This window comes from Oreochromis niloticus, linkage group LG2 (genome assembly GCF_001858045.2).
Source record: "Oreochromis niloticus isolate F11D_XX linkage group LG2, O_niloticus_UMD_NMBU, whole genome shotgun sequence".
Lineage (NCBI taxonomy): Eukaryota > Metazoa > Chordata > Actinopteri > Cichliformes > Cichlidae > Oreochromis > Oreochromis niloticus.
The window spans coordinates 25,697,651-25,725,575 of NC_031966.2; the positions used below are offsets into that span (position 1 = coordinate 25,697,651).

At 41.0% G+C, this 27,925-nt stretch overlaps 1 protein-coding gene across 1 annotated transcript in view; it reads left to right on the plus strand.

The window, feature by feature from the left end:
* Positions 1–22,909, plus strand: part of LOC100693470 (A disintegrin and metalloproteinase with thrombospondin motifs 2) — a 141,221-nt gene extending 118,312 nt beyond the window's left edge. Inside the window, exons 6-22 of the mRNA XM_019367007.2 lie at positions 101–257; positions 1,118–1,223; positions 1,504–1,647; positions 3,545–3,677; positions 5,500–5,613; positions 5,733–5,860; positions 6,040–6,215; positions 9,272–9,405; positions 9,486–9,609; positions 10,137–10,217; positions 10,308–10,471; positions 10,611–10,767; positions 10,845–10,980; positions 11,157–11,364; positions 12,639–12,768; positions 14,349–14,435; positions 17,679–22,909. Of these exons, the coding sequence (XP_019222552.1) occupies positions 101–257; positions 1,118–1,223; positions 1,504–1,647; positions 3,545–3,677; positions 5,500–5,613; positions 5,733–5,860; positions 6,040–6,215; positions 9,272–9,405; positions 9,486–9,609; positions 10,137–10,217; positions 10,308–10,471; positions 10,611–10,767; positions 10,845–10,980; positions 11,157–11,364; positions 12,639–12,768; positions 14,349–14,435; positions 17,679–20,494 (4,995 nt within the window). The 3' untranslated portion in view covers positions 20,495–22,909. The remainder of the gene's footprint in view (positions 1–100; positions 258–1,117; positions 1,224–1,503; positions 1,648–3,544; positions 3,678–5,499; positions 5,614–5,732; positions 5,861–6,039; positions 6,216–9,271; positions 9,406–9,485; positions 9,610–10,136; positions 10,218–10,307; positions 10,472–10,610; positions 10,768–10,844; positions 10,981–11,156; positions 11,365–12,638; positions 12,769–14,348; positions 14,436–17,678) is intronic.
* Positions 22,910–27,925: the final 5,016 nt, after the last annotated feature.

Sequence of the window (27,925 nt, forward strand, 5' to 3'; positions counted from 1 at the left end):
AGGATAATGTTTCAGAACTAGAACAAGAAACAATGTTTCTTGTATGATTTTTTTTTTATCCCTCTTCTTATTTTACCTTTGCGTGTGAATGTCTTTCCAGTCCATGAGCCTGATTGAACTTGGAAACCCATCCCAGAGTCTGGAGAATGTGTGTCGCTGGGCCTTTCTGCAACAGAAGCAAGACACAGGGGACGCCGAGTATCACGACCACGCCATCTTCCTCACACGGCAGGAATTTGGCCCCACGGGAATGCAGGGTACTTAAAGACATGTACACAATCAGCTTTCATAATGTGTTTAGCATAATGGTACATGCATCTAAATCAAATGCATTTGCTCCCCTGACAAAATAAAATCCATCATTCAGAGAAATCTCTCTTCTTTCTGCCTTTCTCTCATGTAGCTGCGTAGTGCTGCTGTGGCTTTGGTGGTTGGTGGTTTTTCTGTGCAGCAGAGTACAGGCTAACAGTCAGGCCCAGGGGAGAGGCCTCTAAAGGCAGTGGCCTAGCTATCCAGAAGCCCTTCAGCTGCCCTTGGGCTCATCCTTCAGCAGCAGAAAATCAATAAACAGAGAAGGGCCAGCCACAGAGTCACAATTAAAGGCATTTCAGGACAGAAAAGCTCACAGGGAGCAAGAGATTAGCATACGCAGAGGTGGGAGGGGACGGTTTAGGGTTAGGATCAGATACGCAAATCCAAACACATTTGTTCTTATGTGGGTGACACAGTTTTCTTTGTGGGTGTGTGGATCATACATCATATATATCTTTATATAGCAGTCTGACATTGGGGTGAGAGGTAAATATAAGTGTGTCTTTGGGTTCCTCTCACCAATCAATGTATTTCAGTATGACTTTGGTGACTGACCAGAAATGTTTCAGTGTGATTATGAGCTTGATAAGTAAAATTCTTGTGAAAATTCATGTAATGTAATAGATTAGTGTGAGATTAAACACTACTTTTGACTGACTGAGCGGTGCTGCAGATTTTCTTTTGACTGTCCAAAATTGTAATGCTTATTTGGAACACTTTGTCTCTATCATTGTTTGAGCGTCTATAAATCTTTTAGTGTGTCTATAAATCTTTCAAGTTTTTCTCTCTCTTCCTTGTCGCTAAGGTTATGCTCCGGTGACAGGCATGTGCCACCCGGTTAGGAGCTGCACCCTGAACCACGAGGACGGTTTCTCCTCCGCCTTTGTGGTGGCACACGAGACCGGACATGTGTAAGTGCGTTGCCGTGATGATGGTTCGAGCCTGCTAACTTGGCACAACAAAAGAAAACAAAGCAGTCACTTGAAGAATTGGATTGATGCATTACAGCTTTAGATCGCTGGTCCACTTCAGTCAATATCTGTTGAGTGAATTAACACTGCCTCCCGCCTTTGTTTCATGTTCTTTAACTCCCACACGTTCCCAATCTGTCTCCACTGGTTCATCTTTTTTCCCTTTACTTCTCTCTTGATGTCTCTTCTTTTTTTTTTTCTTTCTCTCGCTCTTGTATAGGCTGGGGATGGAGCATGATGGCCAGGGAAACCGCTGCGGAGACGAGGTGCACTTGGGTAGCATCATGGCTCCTCTGGTGCAAGCTGCTTTCCACCGCTTTCAATGGTCCAAATGTAGCATGCAGGAGCTGGGACGATACCTTCAGTGAGACACAGACACATACACATGCAACCTCACGTACAGAAGTATTTGATTTATGGGCTTTTAAAGGTCAGGGCTGGCATCGGTATGATTTGGATCCAGCTGATGCATGGATATTGCCAGTCTGTGCTGTCTTTAAGATTAGGTTTGAATAAAAAATATACAGGGCGTATCAAACCGAATCAGCCGATTTCAAAGTGCTCTAACTCTGCAACCGTTCAATGTTAACAATAGAAACATGTACTGTTAGAAAGAGCAGATTTGTGAGTTTCCTGTTGCCTGTAGTTGCTGATAGGTACCCTAACAACATCAGCGGCTGCATGCTCGCAAATGTATGGGACAGGTTTGACTGTTATGAGTGTGGAGGGGGGCACTTTGAGCACTTGTGAACACTGTAAGTTTTTTCTATGTAAAACTTTGCTTTCATCCATGGGTTTTAAAATTCACCACAGCCTTCTATGTCACAGGTTTCGAACTCCAGGCCTCGAGGGCCAGTGTCCTGCAGGTTTTAAATATTACCCTGAATCAAATGATTGGTTCATTTCAGGCCTCTGGAGAACTTGAAGCCATTTAAATCAGCTGTGTTGGATCAAGGACACATCTAAAACCTGTAGGACACCGTCCCTTGAGACCTCAAGTTCCTCCACCCCTGCTTTAAATGATATAGCCTTTTGGAATCAGATGATTCTTTTTGATACACTCTGTACTTTACAAAGTACAAAAATCCTATAAAATTATGTCGCCCATGATGTTCACATATATAAAGACTAGCGATATCCTAAACGTCTAAAGGCATTTGATTACTTCTTTGCATCACTTTTTAGGCTATTTGACAACATGGAAATCTACAAGTCGTGCTAAAATCACACTGAACCAATTAAAGTGTTTGTTTCTGCTAATGTTTCATCACTGATCTCCCTTTATATGCCACTCTCTCGGGCAAAGTTTCACTGCTTCCACTGTGGCTGCTTCTTCCAGTTCACTCCCTCAGTGTCCCTTTTTGATTACTTGCATGTGCGCTCTGTGATTTTTATGGTAGATCTCAAATTACACAGGGAGGAAACATCTGGGTGAAACTGATCCACTTCTAATGTTTGGGATCATTGCTGGTGATGAGAGCTGGAGCTCTGGCCACACCTCAGAAATCAAACAGTAGCTTTTAGTAGAAAAATCCAGTGTTCAAGTGAGAAGGCAGCACATCGGGTGAGGATTGGAAGAAGCAGTCACGCACAGAGGACCTCAGACATCGCTTGAATACGGTGTGGCGCATGCCATCATGCCACCCAACAGCACTTTTGAACCCGCAGACATTGTTGGGCCATGCCAACACCAGTCTTTGCTCACCAGATTTTTCTACTTCCCCAAAATTAAACTGAAGTTGAATAGTTGCTGTTTTATCCCACTTAATCTATTCAATTCAATTTTATTTTATTTATATAGCAACAAATCACTACAACAGTCACCTCAAGGTGCTTTATATTGTAAAGACACTACAATCGTGGAGAGAAAACCCCCATGGCTATAGGGTCATTTGATTGTTTTGATTGACAAAACAATCAAATGACCCCCTTTGAGTAAGCGCTTGGCGACAGTGGGAAGGAAAAACTCCCTTTTAACAGGAAGAAACCTCCACCAGACTCAGGGAGGGATGCAATCTGCTGTGACCGGTTGGTGGAGCGAAAGTGATCCAGTGAGCAGATGCACATGCTCAAGTCATTAGAATGGGAGAAAACTAAAGTCTGCCAAATTGTGACAACACCATTTAATTGTTAATTTATCAATACAAGAATATGATATTAGTCCCAGTCCTCATTTTATGGCTAAAGAATGCCAGACGATAGTGTACATAGAAAAGAAAAAAGAAAATTAAGATGAACACATGTTTAAACTCTTCTTTCAGTTCCTATGACTGTCTTCGTGATGACCCTTTTGACCACAACTGGCCATCGCTGCCTCAACTTCCTGGTTTGCATTACTCCATGAACGAGCAGTGCCGCTTTGACTTCGGCGTGGGCTACACGACGTGCACCGCGGTAAGAGACCAGCGTAGTCCTAAACAGTCTCTTTACTAGCATACAGTCGCTAGCTTACTGACACCTGAAAACTCAGCTAACACAACGATGTCAACCTCTGCAACCTTTGCATCACTTTATCCTCTCGCTCGCTTTGAATTGCTTGTATCGGTTAATTCAGTTCAGTTTGCTGAATTTCACTGTGGCATATGTACTTTTTATGTGACCCCTTAAGCTCTGAAGGTTTTCCTTACTAACCAAGAGCCACACTGTAATGAAATGAGAGTCACTCATACACAGCTATTCACGTTCTTCTGATGTCCTCTGTTTCCTCTCCCGGCCTCTGGTGGGATTGACATCTTACTTAAAAGCAGGTAATTGGTTTTGATAGATACTTCTTTTCTGTTGTTAATGTTAAATAGAAATAAACTATTTATTTGTTTATAATAACACTACATATGCCTTGATACCACAGTGCCTTTACATGAAACTGTCACAAGCAGCTCTTTGTAAACACGAAAAGCTTCACCCAGCTGCAGCATCTTGCCCGGCCTTTTTACCCCAGTCACCCTCACCCGCTCTATGACTGTGAAGCCACTGTGGCACGCTGTTGGGAGGCTGTTGCTTAATTGACTGACAGCTTGTTCAGGGGCTTTGCACACCTTGCTAGATTACCCTCTATTCTCTTGTCAAACTCATTCCCCTCAGCTACAAAAGGCGGGGCAGGCAGGAATGCAGGTAAGGTTACCCCATCTCCTGGAAGACATGTGGCCTCGTCTTTTATTTTCTCAGACTTTCTTTTTCTATTTGTCCTCTGAAGTTGTAACTGTTTGTAATGTTGCTCCTTATTTTCAATTTCTTTTCTTTTTACTGTACTTTGTTTATCTGTCCTACCCATTGTCATAGTTTGGATGTTAACGTTGGATGTTAGTCTGCAGGATTCTAAAATGCTTCAAAGTGGCGCTAAAATCTTTCAAAACAACTGTGAAGCTACTGGTTCATTGGTTGGCTGTGGTGCAATCCAGCAGTTGAACAGTACCATATCCCGAGTCCTCTTCTGCAAAATCTGTGTTAAATCACTGCAGCCCTGGCAGGAAGAGCCTCATTATATTGGCACTCTCGCGACTTAAACGAGCGGAAAAGGTTGGAAAGATGCCTTTCCCATCCAAGGGGAAAGGGCCTAGCCAGAACAGAGGCTGTTTTTCCATGTTTTCTCCTCAGCTTTTAGGATCCTCCAGTCTGATCTTACTGCTGATTACCTACCACAGTCTACCCACTGACTGTGACTCACACTAAGACCTGTAAAGGTCCACTGGGGTCATGGTGGGTAGAAAAGCCTTTGGAGGGAGGAGGGCACCGCCCCTCAGACACTGGACTTCACTTCGGTTTGGTTGGTTGATATCCTCATCTGTGGCTCATATCAGACAAGAAGGAGAATTTGGACTTGATCTGTGTCCAGGGGCATTTTTAGAGGTCACTGTGACCTCACTCTATGGCTTTTGAAACCTTTTGCCCTCTGCCCTCCGTGGTGACATTCTTAGCTGTAGGCTGTCTCATTATGAGAGTCTTGTCTCTCTCACGCAAACACACATCCATTGGTTTAGTTTGCATGAATGGCTGTGTATCTCTCAGTGGAGCATAATGTACAGTGCAGTGACTCAGCACAGGTTTGGTGTTGTTAGTGTTGGATATAATACTATTGTTGTGGCTATTGTTGTTGTGATATCTCTCCTCCCATCTCTACTTGTGCTTCCGTTATTCAGTGTTTAATCTCATCCTACTAGCGTGTGTTGGAAGTTGGAGCTTTCAGCTATGAGAATGGGTTTCTCTCTGTGTCCCACAGTATCGCACATTTGAACCATGCAAGCAGCTGTGGTGTAGCCACCCAGACAATCCGTTCTTCTGCAAGACTAAGAAAGGGCCACCCATCGATGGAACCATGTGTGGGGAAGGGAAGGTATTTATACACTGTTTTATTACAATAAAGTGTAGCGCAATGCTTCTGGAAGGCAAAGAAAATGTATTTTATTGTACAATATTTCCAACTGGTAACTTATGTGCTTGGCCTGTTGACAGATGTGCATCTGGCTGACCCGACTCATGAGGCCAGATGGAAACTGGGGTGCATGGAGCGAGTTTGGCCAGTGTTCGCGCACCTGTGGTGGAGGAGTACAGTTTCGCACACGCAGCTGTAACAATCCAACGTAGGAAACTCTTTACCACTGCATGTATAAAAACAAATATCAGTTTTAGGTATTGTGTCACTCCTGATAGAGGAGCCATTAATAAAAATGATTGAAAAATGTGAATGATTAAGGTTTCAGAGATAAAAAATAATCCAGAGCAAAATATTCCCGTCCTCTCTGACCTGCCACTCCCCCAGACCGCACAACGGAGGCCGGAAATGCGTGGGGGAGGATTCCCAATTCCAGATGTGCAACACCAACGAGTGTGAGGATATTTACAGCGATCCAAGAGAAGAGCAGTGCCACGCTTGGGCCCTTCACTCTGAAATCTACACCAACAAGCACCACTGGCTGCCTTATGAACACCCAGACCGTGAGTATGCACGTGCAAACGATGTATTGGGGTGGAGATATGAGCCAGCCTGGGAAAGACAAACTTTAAGTGATGATATACTGTGGAAGTCATAAATATAAATGAAAGCCAACAAGAGGAGGAAGCACAGTCTTGAATGTGGCTGGGTTGTGGAGCGTTTATATATATAGGTTGTGTTTTTCTATGGTCACTGACATCTGGCAGTGAGTGCAGCTTTGAAGTATGGCTACGCCCTCCCACAAAAAAAATGTAAAAAGCCACAACTTTCAAACTCATTTTCTATGAACTCAGTGTCTTCTTTTTCTCCACCCTTTTGCTGATGTCATTTGAACTCCTCCTCCAACTTTTTCTGTATCCAAACATTTGGCACATGTGGACAAACTCTCATATTCACCCAAACCTAAATTTCTCTGCTTAATATTCCAAACCTTTGACATTACACTGTGTGAGTGTGAAGCTCCACCCTTGCCTCTGAGTTGAGATGTCACTGCCTTCCTGATACATATTAAATTATCGTCCAACTAAAGGGCAGCCCTCGAGAAAAGTGCTGAGCTGTCTCCTTATCTACACAGAGGTCACGCTACTCAAAGTCAGCTAAGAAGGTCTTGCTAAATTGTTTTTCTTCATTTTTATTATTTCCAAATGGCAGATTTTTCAGCAAAGCTTTTACCATCTCAAATTACCTTTCGATGTGTGCGCTCGTGCTTGCATGTGTGTTAATGTACACATGCTTCTATGAGGGAGGAAAAAAACTGAGGTTTAACTGAATTCAATTTATAGCTTGACATCTCCAGATGTGTGTTGACTGTGACTCTGACAAAGTACAGTGTCTGCTCTGAATGTGAACTTGTAGTTTCTCTTCTATAGTTTATTAATCTATATGTAGAGAACCTCACCTATATTTATCTCTTGTGTTAACTCTCTGAGGTTTAAGTCATCATATGTGCTAACCATAACTCTAATCCTTGCAATGTCAAACTGAAAAAAGTACCTGAATCCAAAATATCTTTTGAAATGATCTAAAATATAACACTAAATATAATTCAGAGTGTTTTTGATTTTGCATGTATTATTGTACATAGTTGAAGAGTATGTCTAAAGTTAGGATTAAAAACTGATGTTTAGTTTGAAGTTTGCACTTTTGACACAAGCTAAAATGGAGATTTAGCAAGGCCGCGTCTTGCTGCTTCTGCAAGGCTTTAAAAAAAGAGCTCAGTGTGAAAGGGAAACTGCTGATTTATTGGTCCATCTATGCCAGAGTTTTCCAACATAAGAATCAGCTAGGCAAAAGCTCTATACTGGTCACTGGATGGCATTTAAAAATGTGAAGAAGGGCATAGATTTTGGACATTTACTGCACCAAAAACATTAAATAATAAATAAACAATTAAATGACAGATGTTTGTTTGTTGTTGTTGTTTTTTTTCTTCAAAAAAGACATTTTAAGTGAATGAACAAAAACCTGAGGTCTGAGCTACAGGAAGCTCCCAAAAAGTTCCAGTTTTTGTGCTGATGTTATTGCCTGAGAACATTTGGAGCTCTAAACTTATTGAGTCAGCAGAGCGCTGGAGACTTGTACACACTGGGCGCTTCAGCACTTGGCGACCCCAGTCGGTGATTTTTTTGTGGTCTGCCACTTTGTGGCTCAGTTGCTGTCTTTCCTGAATACTTTTACTTTGTAATAGAACCACTTAAAGTTGATTGCGGAAAATCTTTAAGGGAAGAAATTTCAAGAACTAAATTGTTGCAACGGTGGCATCCTATTACAGTACCATCCTCGATACCATTGAGTTCATTAGAATGACCGATTCTTTCTCAAATGTTTGTAAAGGTAGACTGCACAGTTATGGGCTTGATTTTATACTGCTGAAATGGCAAACGCCTGATTTCAAAGATTAAGAGGTGTGGGCCTCGAGTGCCGGTGTCCTGCAGGTTTTAGATGTGTCCTTGATCAAACACAGCTCATTCAAATTGCTAAATTACCTCCTCAACATGTCTTGAAGTTCTTCAGAGGGCTGGTTGTTGATTGATCTAATCATTTGATTCAGGTGTGTTGACTCAGGGTGATATCTAAAACCTGCAGGACACTGGCACTCGAGGCCTGGAGTTGCCTACTCCTGATCTATGGCCATGACATGTTAGAAGTGAACATAAGTGCGAGATCGCAGATACAAGCAGTGGAAATGAGCTTCCTGTGTAGGGTGTCTGTGCTCACTCTTACATATAGGGTAAAGAGTTTGGTACATAAATAGGGACTCAGTGTAAAGTCACCACTGCTCATCCACATTCAAAGGAGGCAGTTGAAGTAGTTCAAGCATCTGACTGAGATGCCTCCTAGGTGAGGTTTTGTGGGCATATCTAATTGGGAGCAGGCCCCAGGAAAGAACAAGCACATGTTGGACATATTATGTCTCTCAGCTGGCTCAGTGTCCCCCAGAAGAAGTGAAGGAGATAGCTGGGGAGACCTAGGTCTAGGCATGTCTGCTTAGACTGGTGATTCCTCAGATAAGAATCAGAAAGTCGAGGTTATATATTTTGTTGTTTAGCCTCCGTAGTTCTTCTTCTCCGCTGTAATGTGTGTGCATGTGTCAACTGCCACAGAGCAGCAAAAGACTTATAACACTGAGAAGGGATTTTGTACATTATTTGTGCATTCTCAGTCCAACCTGACAAGATTGTGTTTTCTCCATGTGATCGAACTGAGCAGTTTTGTTGCATGTCTCCCACCTGTTTATTAGTGTCAACGCTCCAAAAGACAAGGTCTCTGGATTGTAGCCATCTGTAATAAATGTGATGAAGTAGGAGTGTTCGTTCACACTCGGACTATCTGCCAGGCTTCATCTCTGGGGGCTCATGCAGTTGTAGTATGACTCACTCAGACAGACACAATGAGACAAAGTGTCGCGCTGACTCACAGAGAGCTTATTCAGAGCATAAAAATAATCGCATGTCGGTTGTAAACATGAAATCTTCAAGTCAGATCACAGGGGTGACACTGTGACAATCGCTTGGATAGTGGTTTTCATTCTCTGTGATCATTTGTGTCTGCTTTCCAGCTAGCAAACGCTGCTACCTGCATTGTCAGTCCAAGGAGACCAGAACCGCAGTCTTCACGGAGACAGTGGTCCTGGATGGTACGCGGTGCTCATACAAGGACCCACACAGTGTCTGCGTGGGTGCGGAGTGTAAGGTGAGGGAATGCGCGTGGAAAGACAGCCGCACAGGTGCTCAGATCAGCATGTGTCAAATTCTGCATTCCTTTATTAACAGAAAGTGGGATGTGACGGAGTGGTCGGCTCCTCGGAGCAGGAGGACAACTGTGGAGTGTGTGGAGGTGACAACTCCAGCTGCAAAATCTTCAAAGACACCATCACACGTAACGCCAAGAAACAAGGTAACCCACTAACACACTGAATAACCCTTAATTCGTTTCATAGAGGAGACTTGACTCAGTCCTACCAGTCTAGCAGCCAGCTGTCATTCTGGTAAGCACAGTATAAACATTTGGCTGGTGTCTGTCATACTGGACTCTCTGTTTTTATTTAATTTTATCTTTTGGTTAAACATCGCCCTCTAGAGGAATGTTTTAAAATTGCCGCAAACCTCAGTAAAAATCCAACCTCACATGTTTCCATTCGAGCATTGCCAAGAAGTTACGTCAACACTCACTTCATAACCTAACATTTATGACAGTATTATCTAACCCTTGGTGTTGGGAGAATTCCATGTTATAACAGCGAAATTCTCAGAATCAGATGTTTTCCCTGGATGAAAATAATCAAGACTAAAGGGATTTTCAGTAGTGTGCAAGGATATTTAATTGAAATTAGAAAGGGAGCTTTACTGGCTTTGGTGCAATTCTTTGGTATGAAACAGTAAAACTGACTTTTTAGCACAAACCAGATATCTGTTTTATTTCAGGGTTCCTCAAAGTTCTCGAAATCCCCCGGGGAACGCGTCACTTACTGATCCAAGAGCTGAAAGCCACCTCGCACACTCTAGGTATTTTAAAATCTAGCTTTTGCTTCTGTGCCAAATTCTGGAATGTAGATTTGCTCATTGCAGTGTTGTCAATTTTTCTCCCATCTGCAGTGGTGAAAAATGTGGCATCAGGACAGTTCTTCATAAACGGGGACATGGAGAAGCCAGAATTCTACTCAGTCATAGAGAAGGGCGTGGAGTGGGAATATGAGAATGACAATGACAAGGAGACCCTTCAGTCAACCGGGCCTCTCAGACATGGAGTTCTGATCATGGTACGCAACAACATGGCTTTAAAAATGAATCTATAATGACCTAAATTTCATAATAATCTCATAATATCACCTTTTGTAGTTGAAATTATGCATTATCTAGATTCCTTCATTAATTTTATGATGATCTGTCGGATTTTAGATGAAACTACACGGGGATGAGGATGTAAATTTGTCGTACAAGTACTTGTTGAGAACAGACTCTGACTCTGGAATTCAGAACAACATGCTAGTGGAGGACAGCGCTTATGAATGGGCCCCAAAGAACTGGTCTGAATGCTCTAAGCCTTGTGGTGGAGGTACAGTAGAACAAAGAAAATTCTTATGGTGAAACCGTTGTTTCTATGACTTGTCTGATTTTTCCACCCTTTTTTAGGAAAACAGCACCTGCGATACGGCTGCAGAAGAAAAGTCGACAGCAAGATGGTTCATAAAAGGTTCTGTAACAAGTCCAACATGAAACCGAGAGGTGGCATGAGGGACTGCAACCAGAAGGCCTGCCCTCCTCCCATGTATGTGTTCACATGAGAAGCACAACATCTGTGAAAATATGACTTACAGTAGGAATCCACACTCGGATTAAACCAACTTTTTCTGCGTTCAGGTCGCCCTTTGTTCTCCTTTGTGGTTGATATGTTTTGATGGCCCTCGGCGCTCTTTCCTGTCTTTGCTGTTATTTATTCTCCAGCTGGGTGACGGGGGAGTGGCAGAACTGCAGCAAGCCATGTGGAAAGACGGGCATGCAAGTCCGATCGGTGAGCTGCGTCCAACCTTCGCATGACAACAAAACGCGTGCTATTCACAACAAACACTGCAACGACAACCGTCCAGAGTCGCGCAGATCCTGCAACCGATTTTCCTGCCCCACCCAGTGGAGAGTTGGACAGTGGTCACAGGTATGTAGGCTAAACTAGAACCTTCAAGATGCTCGCACTTTGTTCACATTTTGTAAGTAGTTAGCAGTGATGGGATTAACGGCGTTGCTAACAGCGGTACTTTAATCTAACTAATTACTATTTCTATCGTTACAATGCCGTTACCGTTACTAATAAGAAAATGCGGTGCGGTGGCGTTACTATTTTTCAACAGACTGTTGAAGCTGTCTTCAGCTTACCGTATCTTATATCAGTTGCACGGAAGTAGCTGTAAGTAATCTCGGCGACCAATCAAAAAATGATATGGCAACATGACATTTCGTTGTTTAGGAAGAGGGGGAAGTTTTAGGAGTGACGGAGAGAGAGAGAGAGAGAAAGACAGCAGAAAAAGAGAGAGCGACTTTCGAGATGTGAGAGATTTGTGAAGTTTAGCGTGTTTGGAGTGTGTAGTTAATGTGTTGTCTTGTGTAGTTAATGTGTTGTCTTGTGTAGTTAGTGTGTAGTGTTGTGGATAGTTTTGTGTTGTGTGTCAGAACAATGAGGTGACTGCTGTCTCCAGGTAAAAAACAGGAGTGATACACCTGCTGCTGTCAGACCTGCAGGTATCAGGCTGTGATGTTCTCCTTTGTAGTGGACAGAAATTATTTTTTTTGGAGTGGCACAAATAATTTGTGTGGCATCTTATTGAAGAACAGCTGATTGTTCTGTAAATAGTTTGAAATGGTTGTTTTAAAAAAAGGGTAAAAGGTAAATTGCTGCAAATAACTTTGTTGTTTGCAAAACTTGTGCATAGGATTTTAAAATTGACAATTTATATTTGCATCTAAAGTTATGAAATATGATTCAATAAACATGTTTGTGGTTGTTACAGTAAAAATATAACTTTTTCTACTCAGATTTTATGTTTTTTGTCTGATTTTAGATCAATTGTGTTAATACAGTATGTCAAAATGAAAACATAACTGTAAATTCAGGCACGCGAGGTTGTGCTGAAAAGAATGATACCAAACAAGGCAAAGTAAATAGTTTTTAAAGGTAAAATGTGGAGGGAAAATCAAAAGTAGTTAAAAATGGCCAATTGTACCCTGGACCCTAGAGGGTTAAACATTTTTTTTTTTAAAGTAACGAAATAGTTACTTTTCAAGTAATTAATTACTTTTAGAATACTAACTCAGTTACTTTTTTGAAGAAGTAACTAGTAACTATAATTAATTACGTTTTCAAAGTAACGTGCCCAACACTGGTAGTTTGTGGTGATTTTTTGCATTGTGTGTGTTTATTTCTTGTGTCCCTAGTGCTCAGTGACATGCGGTAATGGGACTCAGCAGAGACAGGCTTTGTGTCACACCACGGACAACACCATCGGCCTGTGTCTCGACAGTAAGCCAGACACCATAAGAGTTTGTCGCCTGACACCATGTTCCAGTAAGTGTCGTGCGAGTCCACGCTCACAAATGCATGCCCCTAAAATGAGGCACAAAATGATGCCTTTGACTTGACGTTTTTCATTAAATGTGAGTATTTTTTATAGGTTTAAAATGTCCAGGGTACTCACCTGCCACTTCATTAGGTACACCTTGCTAGAACCCCGGTTAGAGCCCCTTTTGCTTTCAGAGCTGTCTTAGTTCTCCATGGCATAGATTCAACAAGTTGTTGGAAACATTTCTCAGAGATTTTGGGCCATAATGACATGACAGCATCACACAGTTCCATGATGTGATTTCCTTGTTCCGCCACATCCCACAGGTGCTGTATTTGATTGATATCTGGTAACTGTGGAGACCATTTGAGTACAGTGAACTCACTATTAGATCCAAGAAACCAGTTTGAGATTGTTTTAGCTTTGTAATATGGCACGTTATTTTGCTGGAAGCAACCATCAGAGAATGGGTACACTGCTGTCATAAAGGGATGGTCGCGGTCAGTAATAATACTCAATCTGGCTGTGGTGTCCCCACACCTAAAAAGTGATATAAGATGGACGGATCCATGCTTTTGTGTTGTTTACACCAACATTTGACCCTATCATCTGAATCCTTCAACAAAAATTGAAACTTGTTTTCTGAACAAAACTGGACAATCTTCTATTGTCCAGTGTTGGTGAGACTGTGTGACTTGTGGAGGCACCCAGTGTGGTCTTCTGCTGCTGTAGCCCATTTGCTTCAAGATTGAATGTGTTGTGCACTGAGAGGTATTCATTGTATACCTTGGTTGTAACAGGTGCTCATTTGAGTTACCTTCCTATCACTTTAAAGCAGACAACAGGCATCAACAAAGCATTTTCTCCCAGAGAACTACTGCTCACTGGTTTTGACCATGTGTACATGCATAAATGCATTTAATTGCCATGTCATTGGCTGATATTTGCATGAATGAGCACCGATTCCACAAATCATTGAGGGGCTGTGTCGGTCTTTTGTGTAGTGCCTATGCTTACAACAGCACCACTTTTCTTTTTTTATGTTTTACATGCAGTTATTTCTGTGACAAGTCCTACTCCTAACCAGCTACTTGCCTAAACATGTAACTACAGATGAAGTAAAACTGCTTGACTAACCTAATCAAGATTAATTAAAGTAGTCTAACAAGTGAGAGTCCTGTTCTTGCTTTGAGCCACCATTACACAATCACCATGCAATCTGAGTATGGAGATTGTGCTCATGTCACCAATAGGTAATTTGGCAAAGCTTGAAAATGGCCTTCAGCTGGTATTGTTGGCATGATAATACACATATAATTTCAACACATGATGTGCCGCGACCATGTAATAAATTGTCACATAGTCGCTGTCATTGCACGTAAATATGTCAGTTCAAACTGAACCGATTTCTGTCGTATTTTCAGCTGAAATGTCAGAGACACATTCTGGAGGTGTAATATATTTAATAAACAGATAAAACCAAACTAGACTTAGCCCCTGGCATAAGTGTAGAAGTTACATATTGCAAATGTTCCCTTATAGTCGTTCTTAATGTTTCTATGCCTCTCTCCATGTTTCTCTGCAGAGGGCCCACCAGACCTCAACAAGAACGGCAACATTTTGATCCAGTGGCTGTCACGCCCCAACCCCAACTTCCCGAAGATCTCCTCACGTAAAACCTCCCTCTATAGTTCCCAGCCTGGCCTCCACAGCAGCAGCTGCAGCTGCATGTCTGTCCTCTGCTGGGCCCTGCCCATTTCTGTCCTCCTGTCCCTGCAGGGCCGGCCCCGGCTGGCCCCCTGACCCGCCCCTGCCCCAAGCCTTGTGCCTGTGCCACGCCCGTGAGCGAGCGGCAAAAGCTTTCGCTTCTCTTTTGGGTGGGGGGGGATGTTGTCTCTCTCTCTCTCTCTCTCTGTGTCTGAGACGGCTCTGACTGGGGGAGGTTTCTGGCTCCTGCGTGTGCTAGTTGGTTCTCTCTTGCTCTGTCTCTCTCTCTCTCTCTTTCTCTGTCTCTCTAGCTCTCTCTCTCTCTCTGTCTCCTTTGTGGAGCATTGTGTTGTAACCGCTGGCCAGTCGAAAATTCAAAAGATCAACAAAAAATTTGATGTGAAAAGGATTTCGTAGTGGCAAGGCGAGGTTTTCATTGGCATCTCCTGAGATGTGTCGAAGAGCCGTTCACGTGCGAGGGGACCCCCCCCCTCTGCATTCGGCGGCCGTGATTTGCGCGAGCTAGCTGCGTGCTATCATGCAGCTGCGCTTTTTTCTTTTTGTAGCGCATTGTCAATGTGGGGGAGAAACAGGTGTCAAAATAAACAGAAAAGGTATAAATATCTATATAGAAAAAATATATATATATACATATATATATAATATGAAAGCTTTACTGTGAATGTGATCTGAGGACATCTTTGCTAAAGTGCTCATCTGACATATTGGTTCCATTTGGGGATGAGAATGGTGTCTCATCCCACGTTCCATTCTCAGATTGACAGGAACTCAGCACAGGGACAGGAAGTGAAGTCAGCAAACCTTTTGATTTTTGTGGGAGGGTCTTCTGAGGTGACGACTCAAAAAAAAAAAAAAAGAAGAAGAGGAAGAAAGAAAAAAAAAAACAGGGTAGTTTGACCAATTGAGGTTGCTTCCCATTTCACCTCATCATCAGCCATCCTCTCTTTGACTGTTATACAAAAGTTCAATAAATGCAGCTTATTTGTGCTTGCAGACTTTAAACAAATACATCTATAAATATATTTGTATTTATATATATAACTATAAATATAAATCTATATGAGTAACAATAATATTAATAATGTTTTACCATGAATAAGCTGTAGCTTATTTGCCTAAAATCTTTGGACTGCTATTGATCGCTTAGATCCTTGACTGTTATGTGTATTTTTTTATTGATTTTACATGAATACAGATGAATATTTAATAAAGGTAAAGTGTTTTGGGGGAAAGGGTTAGACCTATATTATGCAGGACTTGGTCAGTTATTTGCCTCTCCATTTTCTCAGATGGATCAGTGGTTTACTGTTGCTTCTCGTTTTCTTTACGGCCAGGATCACGTTTTGTCATGCACATTTGCGTCCATCACCTGTGTGTTTGTATCGATCCGTGCATGAGTGCACTGGTGTGTGTGTGTGTGTGTGTGTGGGTGTGGGTGCGCGTCTTTGTGCATGTGTGCTTGGGAAGATGTATGCGTTAGATGAATGAGCGTCCTTAATCGTTGCGTGTTTGTGTGATTGTGTATGTCTGTGTGTGTGCGCGCGTGCATGTGTGTGTGTGTGAGAGGGTGCTTCATCATTTGGGCTTTTACACATTGCGATCAGATACAGAAATACCTCATAAACTTTGATTTTAGAGCGTCCGATGATCTCATTTTTTTTTTGGTGAACATTGAAAACATGAACAATGCCTTATCTTGGATTGAATGTAATGGCATTTATCTGTGAAAGAGATGGCTTTACTCATTCAAAGTTTCACTCGGAATAGAGGCAGCTTCAAACCAACGTAACAAACTCACACCCGCCAACCATCAAACCTACCAAGATGATGTTGGACCAATGTCCGACTGCTGGGAAGGGTTTCCAAGGGCCTAGGGTATTGACACATGTGGCATCTAGAAAAAAGAAAAAAGAATAAGAAAAAAGAAAGAAAAAAAAAACACTTCAGACTTGTCATTGTATTGTGAACACATATTTCTGTTGTGACTATGTAGCGAGCTATCCAAGGTTTCCTTCTGCTGGAGTTGGACTGTATGAGACCAAGCCAGACCTAGCAGTGCGATACTGTATATAACATTGGTGTTGACTGTATTTAATAATGTTCATGACTGTTATCTTCTTCTATAATATTCTATACTATGGGTAACTGTTTCGTGGCTTCACTGGCCTGCTGCGTGGGGCTGGCTAACGTTTGGCTAACGTTGAAGAAACATTCAGATGGACTACGTGCACTGCGTCTATATGCACTTTGATTTATCAGGGAAATTTTATTAATGTTTTGTAAATGTTTCATATGACACTTAATGTGCCATTCCAGTTTTTACATCATCATGAAAATTATGTATTTTATTTAAGCAGCAAATATCATTTATGTATTTCATCTTTGTTTGTTTTCTTTTGTTTTTTTTCTTCTTCAATCGATAAACAGATTGACTGGTTGATTTCCAAGTAATCAAGTGTTTTACCAAAGTGACTGTGAACTTGTAACTTTCGATACAGTTGAATTATTTTTCTTAAGAAAAAAAATATATCTATATATTGAGAGGGGAGGGCGGGGCGTACATCTCATTGTTTCAGTTCCTGTCATTCTCAAAAGCAAAGTTGTATCAATAAAAATCGTTTTAAAAAGTGTGATCTTTCTCCTAATGGGAATGTTCACTGGTTAGATTTTTTGTCAGATTGGTATATACTGCAATAAGAAAGTGGTTATTTTTTGACTGGCATGGTACAAAAAGGGTACAAGTCAAGCAGTAGACTTAATATTGAACTAAAAATGTTGCACGTCTGAAAAAACATGAAGAAACACATGAGCGGAAGCCAGAATTAGATGAAAAATCCTAATCTCTTATAGGTGCAACACAAGACTGGCGACCCTTATTTTCCCATTTCAGTTGCTCTGGATGAGTCTCATCAATGCTCTTGATGTGTGGATTTTTCTCCTTTTTTCTCCTTCCTGCATCCTCTGCTAGTGGTCTGGCTTTATTCTATTATTATACTTCTAACAGCGTGAAACCAACACGCACTTTCACTCACATGTGCATGGATTTATGTATGCGTAACTTGAGAGTAATGCCAATTTGTAACAATATAGTTTTGTTCACATTCTTTGGCATAGAGCAATCTCACACACACACATATTATTGTAGCTTCTACCTCTCTGTTCAGCTTTCTGTTTTTTTTGTTTACAGGCCGTTGTCATGGAGACCGGTCTGTCTTATGTCGCATGGAGATGCTGAAGCGCTACTGCTCTCTACCGGACTACCAGCGCATATGCTGCAAATCCTGCAGCAATGTCCCTAACATAGTTCCTGTCCCCAGCTCCACCCCCAGAGCCACATCCATCACAGTTACATCTCCTCCAACCACAAGCATCCCAAGCTCTGGCTTCACCACCTTACAACCCTCCAAAGCTGTCATCACATCAGTTTCTACCATCAGTCCAGCGTCTACTGCTCATCCTCCTACATCTACCCCTACAGCTCCTCATTCCACCCCACTGAGTACCGCAGAAATGATTACCATTCATTCACCGGCTACCACCAGGGCCCCTGTTTCCCCTACAACTTCTTCCATAGTAATCACCAGGGAGTCCACAACCATTCCCAGTGTTACTACATATCCTCTGCCTTTGCCTCCTCCAGACATAAACAACAGCACTGAAAGTCTGGTGCACACGTCTACAAATACACCAGTAACATTTGGTTTGAAAATGGACACAACAACAACCACTCTGCCAATGACACAGCCAGCAGAAAACAGTAAAAACACAGACATCCTACAAAACTCCAAGCCTAAGAAGACTATTCCGCCAAAGAAAACCTTGAAAAAGACGAGTCCAACAGAGCAGAATCCAAAAAAGAATACAAACCCAAAGAGCATTCCAGGAAAACCCTCTTTACCAAAGCTCAATCCCAAGAAGAAATCAAACAGTACTCCAAAAAAGGTCACCTCGGGACACACTTCTCCAAAAAAGACTACTCCATCGAGCACTACTCCGAAAAAGACTACTCCATCAAACAATGCTCCCAAAAAGACTACTCCAGTAAAAACCACTCTTAAAAAGAATACTCCATTGAACACTTCTCCAAAAAAGACTACTCCATCCAAATCTACGCCCAAAAAGATTACTCCATCAAACAATGCTCCCAAAAAGATTACTCCATCAAACAATGCTCCCAAAAAGACTACTCCATCAAACGCTACCCTCAAAAAGATTATTCCTGCTATCACGTCTCCAAAAAAGACTACTCCACCAAACACTACTCCCGAAAAAAAGACTACTTCATCAAGCACTGCTCCCAAAAAGGCAACTTCAGCAAATAAACCCCCAAAAAAGACTCCAGGGGAAAAAATTAAACCTTCCCCTAAAAAGGATGCTCCACCGAAGTCCAATACTCAAAAGAAAACTGAACCAAAGATAAAAGTTACAAAGCACGAGCCACCAAAGAACCCAAAACCAGCACCCAAAAGTGGCTTAAACTCACAGACAAAAGTTAATCAGAATATATTTAAGGTGGTAAAGACTTTTCCAAAAAAGAAAACACGTCATTACACAACTACTCCTTCAACCAAGCAACCACCAACAGAGGACTTTTTTTCTACTATTTCTTCCAGAATTACTGATACAGCGATAAGCTCCCTTTTCCCTGAGTCAAGAAACAATGTCCCATACAACAATAATAACATAGAAGTTACAAATGAAACTCCATTGTGGTACCATGACAGCACGAATACTGGACCAACAACACTCAGTACCTTCGATGATCTCGTAATACCCACTGAAAACAGTTTGGTCGAGGATGTCACCATGCCCAGTGAAGCCGTGCCTTACATAGATGTCCCAGTGACTAAAAGCGTTGATGTTTCAGTTACCAGTAGCAACAATCACGATGGTGGTGACATCACAGTGTCTTACACTAAAAGCGGCACAAACGTATTAAAAAAGGCCAAGGTTAACAAGAGTAGATTTAAGGTGGTAAAGACTTATCCAAAAAAGAAAACACATTATTACACAACTACTTTCCCTCCCTATTCAAGTCAACAGCACCCAATAGAAGATCTTTCTTCTACTATTTCTTCAAGCATTACTGGTACAGCAATGATCTCCCTTTTCCCTAAATCAAGAATCAATGCCCCATATGTCAGTAATAGCATGGAAGCTACAGATGAAACTCCATCGTGGTACTATGACAGTGCAAATGCTGGAACAACAACACTAAGTACTTTTGATGATCTCGTAATACCAACTGAAAACAGTTTTGTCGAGGATGTCACAATGCCCAATGAAGCCATCCCTCACATCGATGTGCCAGTGACTAAAAGCGTTGATGTTTCAGTCACCAGTGATAACAATCCCAGTAGTGATGACATCACAGTGTCCTATAGCAAAAGTGGCGTAAACTCAAAAGCCAAAGTTGATAAGAGTAGATTTAAGGTGGTAAAGACTTATCCAAAAAAGAAAACACGTTATTACACAACTACTCTCCCTCCCTCTTCAGAAGACAATGGTAGCAATCCCAGCGGTGATGACATCACGGTGTCCTACAGAAATGTGGGAGTGGTCAGTAACACCATGGTGATAGAGGACAGCCTCACCATGGCATTCCCAATCATAAATGGAGACGACATGACAGAGCTAAGCTCTTCACCCTGGCTGGATCAGGCGGAGTACATCCCTGCGAACATACCTGTTGACACAACATCTTCAAACACAGGTACTGCCTCACCTCCCACCACAGGTACAAAGACAAACCCAACAACCCTCACCACCACCATCTCCACTCTAAGGCCTCCACGAAGTGCTGAGAAAAACAGTGAGGACAACTCGATTGATGTTTTTTACAGCAGGGTCATCAACTCGGAGAGCGACATCTCTCAGAACAACTTGATCCCAAAGCATCGGATCAACCTTAGAGAAAGAACCAGGAACAAACGCATTCAGGAGCTCCTAGAGGAGAAGCGAAACTTTCTCCTGAGGATGAAGAGAGCCCATGCAGTACAATAAACCAACCCTTATCATTTCTCTTATAGAGATGAACACTTTGTCTGAAAACACCGCTTATCTGCCGCAATGCTTTCTAATGGGTAGTTCCACCACAAAAAGAAAGGGGGAAAAAAAGCTGTCATATCAGTCAAATGTTTGCACCGTTGCTTTGAGTAAAGCCCTTTAGGGTACAGATTGCTGCAAATCGCCTTGCCTGTGTACACACAATAAAGAAAAGCAGAAGGGATAAAAAAAAAAATGTACATCCAATATTACCAGCCCTTTACAAAGCCCAGCTTTTGTCTCCTTAAACCACCCTTTGTGTTGTTTAAGAATTCAGTGATAATGTAGATTTTTTTTAAAAAGTACAATGGTACTGACACTCGCACGGCAACAAAATCTACCACCTAGAATCCAAATTTCTATCCCATTTCATATTATAGCCCAGGACTGCAGTTTGCACAGTATATGAATACATTTCAGTCAAGTGGCCAATACTCAAAGCAATATGATAAAACCAGACATTTAGCTTCTATTTCACTTAATTGCAAACTAAATTGCAAAAGTTTACACTGGTTGGATTCTGTTGTCATTTCCAGAGCAGTTACTTATCTCTCAGGAAGTAAAGCTACAGTATGACAGTTTGATGAGGGACATTGCCGAATACTTGGTGCTTAAATAGTAAATTATAATATATCATTAAGGTAAGCAGTACCAAAAAATAACCAGAGAAAAAGAAAAAATATACATTTTTATTAAAACATTTTTACATTCAAGGGTGCTTTGTTTGTCACTACTGCTAAAAGCAATGTCCCTCATGCATTCATTTCTATAGGAAAAAGTAAAAGTAAACTATGCAAGGCTTTTTATATCTCTATCCAAAGAAATACTTTGAAGGCCAGTTTGTTATCTTTATGTTTTTTTGTATAAAAGTTTTTTTGTTTGTGCATCTAATGTGCGGCAACTGCATCTACAAGTCTTCTTGTACAATACATGTATATATGAAACAGAAGTTAATTTTTACTATTTATTAAAGACTAAGTGCCTGTGGTATTTTGCAATCACAAGCGTGATTTTTGTTATTGTGGCACATGACAATACGGACACACAAACCAATCATGGACTCATGTGAGTAGCCATCAGAATTATTACAAGCTGTCCTTTAATCTATTAATAATCCTTTTTGAAATTGCAATACCTGGCACCAGGTACACATATAAAACATAGAAGCTAATTCCTCTCAACATTGCACTAACATTTCTCTTGCTTTTCTTTATGACAACAAAATCTGATAATGTTAGGGCCATGATTTTTGATATAATGTTATTACATCTCAAAAGGTTGATTCTGTTCATCTGGATGTAGCGTTTTCAGTGGGAGAAACATTTCGTCACTCATCCACGTTACTTCTTCAGTCTCTTATAAACAGTACATTTGAGGTCAGTTCCTTGATCATTAATATGCAAATTGTCATGGCCACTGATCAAATACCATTGATAAATGGCCATGAGTACCATTCACAGCAAGTTGGGGAATGGCTGCAATCACAGCATTGTAAGATGATGAAAGATGTTCCCTTAGGCCCCTCCTCGATTCAGAGATGGTCTTTCCCTTTTCACGTAAGTGATCTCCTTGACTCCGCGCTCAAACCAGCGTTCCTCCCTGTCCAGAATGTGTGCATCCTCATCATTGAAAGGGTGTCCACTGGCCTGTAGGTGTACTGATCATTGATCAGTGGTCTTTGATCAGTGATAATGGCAATTTCATATTAAAGATCAAAGAACTGACATCACAGCTCATTGTTCATTCAGTGGGCTGGCTTCAGTTATTATGAAAATGTAATGTTTATAAGGTTGGGGAAACCTACAGTCAGCTGAGACTGAAGTAGTCACTTGGATGAGTTACGAAACGTTTCTCCCATCAAAAACGCTACGTCCAGATGAACAGAATCAACCTTTTGGTATATTCTTACCTGGATAACTGAGCATGCATCAAGACAAATGTTATTACACATGTTATTACAATCAGGGTGTTACCTGCGTAAGTAAAGCTACAGTATGACAGTTTGATGAGGGACATTGACGAACACTTGGTGCTAGACAAAGTTTATATGGACAAAATCTAAGTTATCATGGTAAAAGTGTTGGTGTAGCATGACCAGGAAATAAACTGACCTGACCTTTACAAGATATCTGACTTTGGCAACCTCTAGCAACCTTGTATACAACATATAGCCCAGGACATGAATTACCTTTTCTTTTTTTTTGTAATTAAGATTAATGAATCTCTTATGTAATATGGGTTTTACTTTGATCACTATAAATTTCATATCCTCTATACTGTACTGGGTGCACAGGCCAAGCTGTGGCTAATAAAACAGCTGTTATGCATGAGATTTTTGTAACAGAGATAAGCAATTAAAGTGAACTTTTTAGACTTTGCATTTATTTATTCACATTTTTACTTATTTGCTCTGTCTTATTGACAGTAAAAAAATTATTAAATAAATAGCTTATTTTATTACACTCTTAATGTGTGTCATATAAGGAAGTATTACTCTACTGAAGTATTACTCTACTGATATTTGCAAATGTATCTGTTCAGCTGTGAAACTGTCTCAACCACTGTGTCCTTAATAATCTTTGTGAAATAATTTGGAAATTTTCAGAATATGTCGGTGCAGAAATGTCCACCCATGAAAAAAATCTAATATGTGAACAAATTTGAAAATATACACTGACAAAATGCATTTGTTGTGCACTTCTATTGTGGAAGAGCTGCAAATGTTTGTGTATATTTGTGACCCCACCTGACTTAGCCTGCACTGTGCCTCAGAATGAAGAAATATAAAGTACTACGCACCAAAAAATCTCTACATACTTGGAAATCTGAGTACGGATTGGGAGATTTTTCTTTTTCTACACACGTCAAAATATGATTACGCAACAAGATTCTGAGAAAACATTTTGCAGAATAATCAACACATTCACAAATCTCAGTGTGCATCCAGAGTTTCAAATCACATTACACACACCTGGACCGAGACACACTTACACAATTGTCGGGGGAAACATTTGCAAATTCTGCTACCCTAACACCATCGAGGACATACTCAGATTTGGAAAACAAAGTTCAAACTTCACTACAAACGTTCATTTATGTGCTCCCTCTGTGCTGTTTCTGAGTTTTTCAAACCTGGCTTGTACAGTCATCATAAAGTTCCCACGCGACTCTTGCTACAGTCATTATAGGTTCCATTGTATCTGTCATCAGAATATTAGATTTACTCATAAATGCTTCACATGAGCATGTGCATCAAATTAAGGCTGCGTGGTCAATAACGCTGGCTGTCAGATTTCATTTTGTGCCACTCGGAGAGAAACAAAAAGCACAGTGTGTGCTTGCAATGCTGTTAAGTGTAATATTTGTATCCTCGTAGGCTCAGTTGTTGCCCTCCTCAGGTCTGAAAAGAGGAGAAATATTAATTTACAGTCGGATATCAATATTTTCCACATTTAATGGCATGATGAATTTTATTCATTTGCTCACGCCAGTAAATTCTTGGATCAAAATGATTCACAAATGAAAGTCTATGATGAAAGGGGTTCCTGAACAAATCAATAGTCCTCCAGAAATCAAAACCACTTCAATAGAGTAAAACATATGGGCTCTATTCCAAGTATATGACATTTAAAAGTCAGCATTTTTCTCCTAGCATGGTGTAACATGTTCACGCAGCCTATTAATTGTGAACCAAACATATGACTTTTTTCTGTTGTTGCTCTTACGTCAATTTGACAAGTTTGGTCTTATAACTTATAGCTTTCTGTTTCTTCAGAGAGTAATCCTGGATAGCCCCTGTAAGACCAAAATGGTTCCTACGTTCAATGTTTTCTGTAAGACTTGGAAATTTATTGAACAAAAGAACATTAAGACTGTCTAACTGACCCCATTTGACCCACGTTGGTACGATCGATAAAGCAGGTCGTTGAATCTTTCATTCAGGGGGAATCAAATCAGCTGTGGTCCACTCGCATAACAAACAGATGTGAATCTTTCCCAGAAACTAGCAGCTTTACAGGTGCAGAAGAGGAGTTCATAATGAGATGGGAAAAAGCAGATGGGCGAGTTCCGGGAACACTTCAGTTAACCAGATAAAGAACAAACTAACTGAGCAAAATGAAGCCCACAATTACCTGTTTATGAAGAGAAACAACATAAACATGTGTAAACCACCTGGGATTTTTAAGAAGACACCTTAAGGGTATCTGTAGGCATCATTTCCTGTTTGGAAATGCAAAGGCCTTTATTTCCAAACGGGTTTCCTGAAGGATGTGTTTGGTTTTTTGAGTTTGAGCAAATGTTTAAGCAGGATCTGAACCAGCACTAGTAAAAATATGACTGACCTTAGCTTGACAAGGCCTCTGTAAAACAGCAGAGCAGTTTAGATTTTGTGATAAAGAAAAAAGAACTAAAGCCAAAGCAAAAGTCTTGCCTCAAGCAAAAAAGCCTCTCAAGGTCCAAATCTATATTATTTAGTGACATGAGAAAATATGTCTCACGGTGCACTGAGCCTGGTTATTGTTTGTTTGTTATATTTTTTGTGGGTTTGTTTTTATAAAACAGACTCATGGCTTTGGGACTAGCTAGTAAATGACAGCAATCCTGGCTCATTACAGTGCTGTACTCAGTAATGTACTCCACAGATCACAAGTGGTGAATAAAACATGTAAATCACAGGAAACACCACACAAGAAAATTAAATTAAGTAAGCCTTCAGTTAATTGTGAACCATGAATTTGATTGGATTACGGTCATCCACATAAATATGCATTTTCAAACCGGACAGCGTGTATGCAGAATGATTTATGCATGGCACACGTGTTATTTCTCTCCTCCTGTTATTTTGTCCACTCCCTATAATTTGATTTCTTTTTCTCAAACATTTCCAAACAACTTTTTCTTGGAAATAATCATCTTTCTGAGGAAAATTGCACTCTCTGCCTTTCAGAGGACAACTGCTGTATCCGACCATTTCCAAGAATCCCTCGGGCAGTACATTCAAGCTTCCATCAGCCACAAAGCACAGGCATCCCCCTGTGACTTGCGAATTCTTAGTGAATACACAAGTGGCTGTAAAAACGGGGCTAATGATGGTGAGAAGATATGCATAAAACAGGACTGAATAGAAGTGTTTTACATTAGCATTAAAAGTCCAGATTTGACACTTTGTGACAGTGCTGACATTATCTGGAACCAGTCACACGGTGTTGTAAGCTGCATATAAACTGTTAGATGGGTAAACAATTCCCTTTTTTGAATGAGTAAGTATTACACTTTAATACTGTGGTAGATACAGATCTCTCTCTTTTTTTTTAATGGCATTTATTAGATATATTTTAGAGTAAGAAAAAAGGCCATGGGTTGTAGCAATCATAACTACAACATTCAACAAATGTTGGTTAAATAACACAAAAGTAATTCAAGATTTTTGTAAATCTTGTGGAAAGAAATGGGCAGTTGATTTTACATTTTGGATTTTTGGACTAACTAACAGGGTAGCTGTCTTCACTGTGAATTTTGTTGTCCAAAAATATCATGATATAGCTGCTAATTGGAAGTTGTTCTGAATGTTGAATGGACTGGTCCCTACATAGCGCTCTTCTACTCGAACTGAGCACTCCAAGTGCTTTATACAACTTGCCTCATTCATCCAAGTACTTTTTTCTATGCTCGTTCTACGTAAGTGCTTACTATCTAACATTCACACCCCAATAGAGGCATCAGAGAGCAACTCGGGGTTAGCATCTTGCCCAAAGATATTTGGCATTGAGGTTTGGATTGAACCACCAACCTCTGGATTAATAGGTGACCTGCTCGACCTCCTGAGCTACAGCGACCCCACACTACACAAATCATATCATATTATGCTCATATACAGTTGAAAGCTATCAGAAAGTGGATGCTTGAGAATAATAGCCTCTGGTATGCTCTTGATAAGCCAGCTATTTCCCTGTAAACACACATAGAGCTACAGATATCATCACAGCTGTTGCTTAAAATAATCTTTTGTTTGTTGTTTCTTTCATAAATTTGCTTGGTGCTGTTTTTATAAGAACTGGCTCGGTCATTTATGTGCCTAGTGTTTGTCATTAGCAAAATAAGCATCAACACGTGCAGTCAGTGTGGTGCCTGTTTGTATTAAACAGCCTGTGTGATGTAACTGAGACAAGCCAGGCACCATCGTGTGCACGTGTGTATGGGTGTGAAGCAAATTTAGTTTCTTTTGACTAGTTCATTAGAGGTCTATAAAAAGACAGAAATCTTTTTATAGGCTGATAAAAAAAAAAAGGAAAATGTGTGACTCATCTTATATATTATAAGTCACGCTGCCTCCAGCACATACACACACGTGCACTCATCAATACTGTAAGGGGGGAAGTATTTTTCCCCAAACACAGGGGTATATTGTTGTTTATATACATGTTGTTTTGTATGTTGTTTATATATACATATATCTCCAATATGAGTGAGAGAGATAATTGAAGTCATACCGCTCTGACGTCACCTGGAATAACACAGTCCACATTAGGTGTTGAAGAACCAGGACACACTGATGATAACTGGGCTACTGGAAGAAGAAGGCACAAGGTGGCAAGAGATGAGAACAGGGCTGTTTTTGATACCCAACATCCAGACTGATGGTGAAACAGCTAGTGGCTTAGTGTTCCAACATTAGGAAGAAAGAACTGCTATCACAACTGGAGATCGATGAGATACAACACAAATGCTATGGCAAGGGGGAGCCAGGATATCAGGTCAGGGGGGAGACTGGGTACCAAGCCCCCAAGTACGACAAAAGGAGCACTGAGTGCAAGATGAGCTAACCTGAAATACAGGATCATGACGAAGCTGGAAACCTGGACTCCCCATAGCCACTTACCAAGACTAAGTGAAGTACCTTCTGAAGGTCTACTAGAAGATGTGAATTCAGCATTATGGACAATACATAATGGGACCATCATCAAAACCAACCAGCTGATCTACACCATGGCAGCAGTGATCACAGAGATGCTTGGCAAAAAGATGAACAGCCAGAAGAAGCAGTGCCCTTCATGGAGAAGGATACTAGAGGCCAAGATCAAGGTGGCAGAGAGGGACAACTATCAGAGCTGCAGAAACAAGCAATGAAGAAAGGGGTGCCTAAGAAGTACAAGCTGCTTGTACCTGAGGCCTTGGAAACTGCCATACAAACATTTACAGCCTTGGCCAGTTGATTGAAGAGACATACCAGAAAGACAGATATCATAGCAGATAAGATGAACAGGCACATGGTTTGATACATGAGCAGGGCACAGCAAGGAATTCGCAGGAATACCAGAGGGGTGAAACACCAGCTCCTGGTAGATAGATCCATCCCCAGAGACTACAAGACCAGACTCACCAACCTGT